Source organism: Chiloscyllium punctatum, chromosome 48, assembly GCF_047496795.1.
Source record: "Chiloscyllium punctatum isolate Juve2018m chromosome 48, sChiPun1.3, whole genome shotgun sequence".
NCBI lineage: Eukaryota > Metazoa > Chordata > Chondrichthyes > Orectolobiformes > Hemiscylliidae > Chiloscyllium > Chiloscyllium punctatum.
In genome coordinates, this window is record NC_092786.1 from 41,229,480 (window position 1) to 41,236,432 (window position 6,953).

At 40.1% G+C, this 6,953-nt stretch overlaps 1 protein-coding gene across 3 annotated transcripts in view; it reads right to left on the reverse strand.

Annotated features, from left to right (window-relative positions):
- Positions 1 to 6,490, reverse strand: part of secisbp2l (SECIS binding protein 2-like) — a 93,990-nt gene extending 87,500 nt beyond the window's left edge. For 2 of the 3 annotated variants that reach the window (XM_072565039.1, XM_072565038.1), the window contains exon 1: positions 6,290 to 6,490. In XM_072565039.1, the coding sequence (XP_072421140.1) occupies positions 6,290 to 6,325 (36 nt within the window). In that variant the 5' untranslated portion in view covers positions 6,326 to 6,490. The remainder of the gene's footprint in view (positions 1 to 6,289) is intronic. The other variant, XM_072565040.1, reaches the window with a different exon arrangement.
- Between the last annotated feature and the right edge of the window lie 463 nt (positions 6,491 to 6,953).

The following is a 6,953-nucleotide window of genomic DNA, read 5'->3' on the forward strand; positions in this document are numbered from 1 at the left end:
GTTTACAAAATCATGAGGGGCATAGATAGGAAAAATAGACAAAGTCTTTTCCCTGGGGTGGGAGAATCCAGAACTAGAGGGCATAGGTTTAGGGTGAGATGGGAAAGATCTAAAAAAAACTAAGGGGCAACCTTTTCACGCAGAGGGTGGTACATGTATGGAATGAACTACTAAAGGAAGTGGTGGAAGCTAGTACAATTGCAACATTTAAAAGGCATCTGGATGGGTTTATGAATAGGCAAGGTTTGGAGGGATATGGGCTGGGTGCTGGCAGGTGGGACTAGATTGGGTTGGGATAGGACTCTCTGTGGCAAAATCGGTTAGCACGTTTGGCTATTGACTGAAGGGTTGGTGGTTCGAGCCTACCCAGGGACGCTCATGCATATTATTAGTGGGCGGCACGGTGGCATAGTGGTTAGCACTGCTGCCTCACAGCGCCAGAGACCCGGGTTCAATTCCTGCCTCAGGCGACTGACTGTGTGGAGTTTGCACATTCTCCCCGTGTCTGCGTGGGTTTCCTCCGGGTGCTCCGGTTTCCTCCCACAGTCCAAAAATGTGCAGGTTAGGTGAATTGACCATGCTAAGTTGCCCGTAGTGTTAGGTGAAGGGGTAAATGTAGGGGAATGGGTCTGGGTGGGTTGTGCTTCGGCAGGTCGGCGTGGACTTGTTGGGCTGAAGGGCCTGTTTCCACACTGTAAGTAATCTAATCTAATCTAAATATCTGGTTGGCTTGGCGAGTTGGACCAAAGGGTCTGTTTCTGTGCTGTACATCTATATGACTCGGACCCAAAAAGTAAACAGCTCCAGGCTTAGCTAAAAGCATGTTTCTGATGTCAATATCTCTCAAATAAAAAGTGTGATTTATAAAGAGAAACTGATGTTATGCCTACACTTTCAGCTTACAATTACAATATGACTGCATTTGAACTCTTGCAAGAGAACATCAATCAACTGAAAGAAACTCAATGTACATTGACTTGCTGGGCACTAATTCATGGGAATTTATTCTGAAGTCTTTTGATTTTAAATAATCCTTCATGACTTCTCTCCCTTGCTTTTTCCTCGTTTCTCTTTTCTCTCTTTCTTAGATGCACGTGCTAATGTATTGCAAACCATTCCTACAAGTTTTGAAAGCAGTAATAAATCCTACTTTGTTTAAATGCTAAAGAATTCGCTGTGGATCATCTTAGGTTGGACTTCACAAACAGAGTTTGAGGAAACACACCACTGCCTATTTATTAAAAGGAAAAAGGTAGAATTGTTAGCGAAAAACTCTGAAAGCAAAAAGAGGAAGACAGTAAAATCGTTCAATGAATTTCACCCTCTGATCTCCAACACCGGTTTTTCTGCATGTAGTTTACCAATTCCTTTGTCAATATAAACACCTCAATTAGATCATCCCAGAACTTTCCAAACAAATGGGAATACAAAGCAAGTTTACACAGTCTTTCCTCATTATTTAACCCATTAAGCACTATTACGATTGTACTGAAAAGGCTTTTTTAAAAATCATTTCCAAGGACAACAAACCTTTCCTTTGATTCTGTGCCTTAAAATGAACATAGTACTCCAAATGACTAACCAAGGCTCAGTAAAAATGTAGCATCACATTCTGCAACAAGTTTTTTGTGCATATCTAAATCCTTTAGCTCTTCCACAGTGCCTAGTCTTTTGAGACTAAGAAAATATTTCAATTCATCTATGTGAACGAAGGATTTGATGTAAAACTTCACTACATTGAGGCACCATGTCCTGTTGTTTTGCACACTAACTTAGGCCAGGTTTCTCTGTAACTTCCTACTGCCATCCATATACCTCACCTCCGAATTGCACATCATCTGCAAAGTTTGATATACAGCTTTATTCCTTTAAAACGTGATTTGCAGTAAGCCCCCTGGACAGATCTGCAGAAGACCATTTGTCCTATTCTGATAACTCTCAGTTAACTACCAAGCAATACAATTAAATGCTATTTACAATTTTGTTTGCTCTTATGATTTCTATGGAACCTTTGCAAATACCTTCAGAAGTTAATTTAACTTTGAATGCTCATATAGACACTATTACCACCAAGGTTAGTGACTCCTTCAAAAAAAAACTACATTAGTCAGGCACAATCATCTTTCACAAATCCTTGCTGACTCTAAACAACTGACACTCATTTAAACGTTCTGTCTGATATTTTCCCATCAAATTTCCTCCCAAAGGACCTTCTATTGGTAATTCATGTGCTACCCACAGCACCTCCTTAACCCACTGGTAATACAACGTGATGAACTTCTGCCAATTTCTTAACAAAACTGGGTTTTGAGGAAGGGTTACTTGATCCAAAATGTTCATTTTTGATTTCTCTCCACAGATGCTGCCAGACCTGCTGAGCTTTTCGAGCAATTTCTATTTTTGCCTGATTTACAATATCTGCAATTCTTTTGGTTTTTATCAAGTGGCCTTAATGAGCCTGCATCTGGAACACTATATATAGTTTTGGTCTCCTTATCTAAAGAAAAGATATACCTGCCATAGATGGCATGCAAAAGGAGAATCATCATACTCTTTTTCAGGGATGACAGGATTGTTTCAGGAGGATGGACTGCAGCGAATGGGTTTCAAATAATGGGAGGTGATTTCATTAAAATTTACAAACAGTCTTACAGGATATGACAAGGTGGTTATAGATAGGATGCTTCACCTGACTGGTGAGAGTAGAACCAGGAGAGAAAGCCCCAGAGTAAGGCTGAGGCCATTTTAGATTGAGATGAGGAGGAATGTCTTCACATGGATGGTGGTGAATATTTGGAATTTTCTAATCCAGAAAAATGTGGAAGCTCAATCACAGTGCACGTTCAAGACAGAAGTCGATAGATTTCTGGATACCAAGGACATCAAGGGATATGGAGGTAGCATGGAAAAGTGGCGCTGAGGTAAAAAACAGTCACGATTTGTATGATGAACAAATTCAACACCCATTTCTGCTCCTATATTTCGTGTTTTAAGATGTTTCTGCTGAGCATAGATGCACTGTGCAAAAGCGCTAAAGGCAAGAATATTGTCTCAGATAACGGATGAATGGAATGTGTAAAATTCACTCAGCTATGTCTGAGGGGGCTTGGAATCCATTAGCCTGGCCAACTGTGAATATGCAGCATGGAAAGGGTCTGTGCAATCTACATAAGCATGGTAATACAGGGACAGGAAGAGAAGATAAAGTCAATATAATTAGGCTAACAAAATAAATAGAAGGGGTAGAAAATGGTTCAGTGTATTTTGTTGTACCCAAGTTTGTTATTTTGATGTAACCTGTATGGATCTTTGTTTTATTAACTGGAACATGGAAGATAGAAATCAAAAGTAGACGTGCAATATAAAATGTGGATTAGATTTTCAAAGGAATTCCAGAATCAGTGAGGAAAAGTATAAAGACCGATAAAAACTTGATCCTACTTTGATACAACTTTGATGTTTAACAACACATTCGAGGAAAGATCCCAGCTTGCCCAGCACATCAGCATAAAAGGCAAGGTTGAAGCACCTGCAACCATCCATTTTGTGTGGATGATAATAGTGGCTTCAAGAGGAAACCAAAATCTTTCAGAGGTCAATTTCCAGCCAATTCACTCCACGTAACATTAAGCACCACCGAGTGCACAGACTCAAGGGATCGAAAGGCCTACTCCTGCTTCTATTTCTTATGGTCTTATGGAGATCAGCAACGGAATGTTGTCTGGAGAGCAGGTTGTGTGGCAACATATCATTACCATCAGCATCAAACACTTTGGACAGCTTGTTTCTCCGTGTCCTATTTCATGTATATAGTCACAAAGGATATCAATGCTATGTTTTTGGAGCAGACTCTGTCATCAATGCAATTAAATTTCTCAGATCATTTAGGAAATCTAACCAGAAGTGCAATCACTCAATAAAACATTTTGCCTATGGCACCAGCATTCAAATGCACACAGTTGAGATTCATCTGCAGCACTCTAAAAGATCAGTAACCTCTTAATCCCTGTTGCAATATTGCAACATACATATTGAAAAATTAATCCAGGAACAATATGGCAACACCTATTACATAACATTTAACTTTTATAAAGAGTCATAGACTCTTTAGTCAAAGATTTATTGTATTACCAAATTTAGTATGCAATTTTCTGCCACTCTCTACATTAAATGATCTATGTAATCCCCGTTGTTCTGACACAAGTAACAACAGTACCATTTCAGTTTTGTTTGTGAAACATAGTGCTATTTGTGCTCTTGTATAATAATAAATTAAACAAGTTTACAATATCACATGACGACTTTATAATATCTTGCATACTATTTCATTATACAACCTTTAATGCGGCGAAACATCCCATGGCATATCACAGAAGCATACAGAAATAAGATACTCTATCCTACAGGTAAACATTTTTAAAGGGGTAAATTTTAAGAAATGTCTTCAAGCAGGAAAGCAATGTAGAGAGGCAGAGAGATCTGGGTGTGGGGAGTAAATTATAGAGATCGAGGCCTGGGCACAATCACCAATGATGGAGCAACTATGAATGGGAACAAAGAGACGGTCAGGTATCTCAAAGCACTGTGGGGATCATGGAGATTGTAAACAGAGGGACAGGCAAGATCATGGGGGAATTTGAAAACAGAAAAGCGAATTTTGAAATAAAGATAATGCTTGACCAGGAACTAATAAATGTCAGCATGCTTAGGAGTGACAGAGGAACAGGACAACAGAACTTGCTGCGAGTTAAGACACAGATAGCAAGGTTCTGAACTACCTCAAAGTTGCAAAAGGGTACAATGTCAGAGACCAGCCAGGAATGGGCTCAATTCAGTTTTAAGATTATTGACTATTTGAGATGTTCTCTGTTTATTTACATATTTTCTCCGTATACTTTTATGCACAAGAACCAATGTAAAAAAATGGAGTCGTGAATATCAGGGTATTAATACAAACTAAACACAATCCATTTATTTAATTCTATAAATAATATAAACATATCATTAAATCATAGTAATTGTTAAACAAATTATTAACACCCAAGAATTATACTGATGATTTGTAGCAGCCTGTTTTTAGGTTTCAATTTCAAACAAGAGTGTTTGCAGAAATACTGAATTTAAAACACTTTTCCTTCAAAGGGCAACTGATTTAGTACATATATTCAATGTGCATTAACTTCCATATAGGTGTAGTACTTACTCAAGAATAACTTCAACTTTAGCTAATTCTATATTTACTTGCTAAAAATAAACAACTCCAAAAGATAAAGCAAAGAACTAAAATCTATCAATGCCAACATGAAACAGTGCATTTTAACTTTTTAAACCAGAACAGCGAATTACACAGGCAGTTCTTCTATAGTACTGAGTAACAAAGTGATTGAATAAACTGATGTTAGTTGACTCAACTAAAATAGTTTAAAATTAAATCTAAAGTGTAATTGTTGATGTTTTCAAGTTGTATACAATAGTTGAAAATTTAGATTTTCTACAAACAACCAAATAATAAATACTGGAATTGAACTTTAGTAAGTGACATTTGTCTCACTACAAAAGACCTTTGCTGTATATCAGTCTCCACCACAATAGAATGTAAAAAAATTTTCGTTCTTCAGTCAAACATTTCCTGTGATTCTCACCGCTGCAGCACCAGTTGGACCACATTCCTAGAAGAATACTTAAGATAACCCTGTTATTGTAGGGTAGCTTATCATTTGTAACAGGTACATGGGATCAGATACATGTTGCAACGTAAAATTACTGTAGCTCAACTGCAAGTGATCAAATAATTTATAAAAACTGTTTTATTTTTGTTGTATCTAGAATTGTTCCAAGTGACTTTCCTGATTGTTTCAAGGGGCAAGTGTTTAAACTCAATTTATTACTAGGCCAAGTGTCCAAAGCGTTAATTTTTATGAATTGCAGCATACTGTGGTGATTAAAACCCAAGGGTAAAAATTAAGTCATGTTTTTAAATGTTACTTCAATGTTATGTTTTGCAAATCGAAAGCAATTAAAATTCCCTGATGAGAAACAAAAGGGTGGATTTTTAGAAGTGGAGGGATCGAAATGTCAGATTAGCAAACTCCGATTAAAACCCAAAACAAACAATATTATCAGCCACAAACATCATATAAATCTGAAGGCTATGGCGAGTTGGACTCGATTGCTTTACAAGCCCAGATCCGGAGGAAATTTTCCACTCAGGGCCGCTTCAAGGCCTGTCCTCCTCAACACAAACAAGCCAGTGCCATACACACAAACACCCGGTGCTTGATCGGTTTACCTTCGCAGCCGCCGCCTCCTTCTTCCTTCTCTCCATCCTCGCTCCGCCGCAAGACGTTGCTTTCCAGCCTCCCCCTCGTGCTCAGTCCTCAGCCGCTGTCAAATGGAGCCCCTCGCCAACACTGCCTCTCGGACTCCAGGCTTCATGTTGTCGGCCAGGGTAGGGCTGTTGTCGCCGTCACGTAAACACGTCGCCACTCGGATTTGGCTCCTCCCCCCCTCCACCCCCGCGCCGCTCGAGTCGCCTCCGGCACCGTGGCCCCGCCCCGGCCTGCTCGGTCACGCCCACGGCCGTCTGTACCCCCCCCGCCCTCCAGCGCACGACCCTCCCGCCGGCGCAATCCCCGCCCACCACCAATCATGGCCCCGCCCCCTGCTCTGTCCCTCATGCCACGCACCTTGACCCCCACCTGCCTGGACAGCCCCACCCAGACCGAGCCTGGTCATGTCATCCAACATACTAGCCTCTGTCAAGCCAAGCCAAGCCCATCAAACGCCCAACCCACTGTCGAAGCAAAAGTTGAACAGTAGGTGAATCCCGGAAGGGAATTTTTAAAAAAATTAACGTATTTTTCTAATCAACCTGTTGAGAGATGTCATTACCATCTCTGGATCAGGTGGGACTTGGACTTGGGCCTCCTGATTCAGGCGTAGGGACACTATCC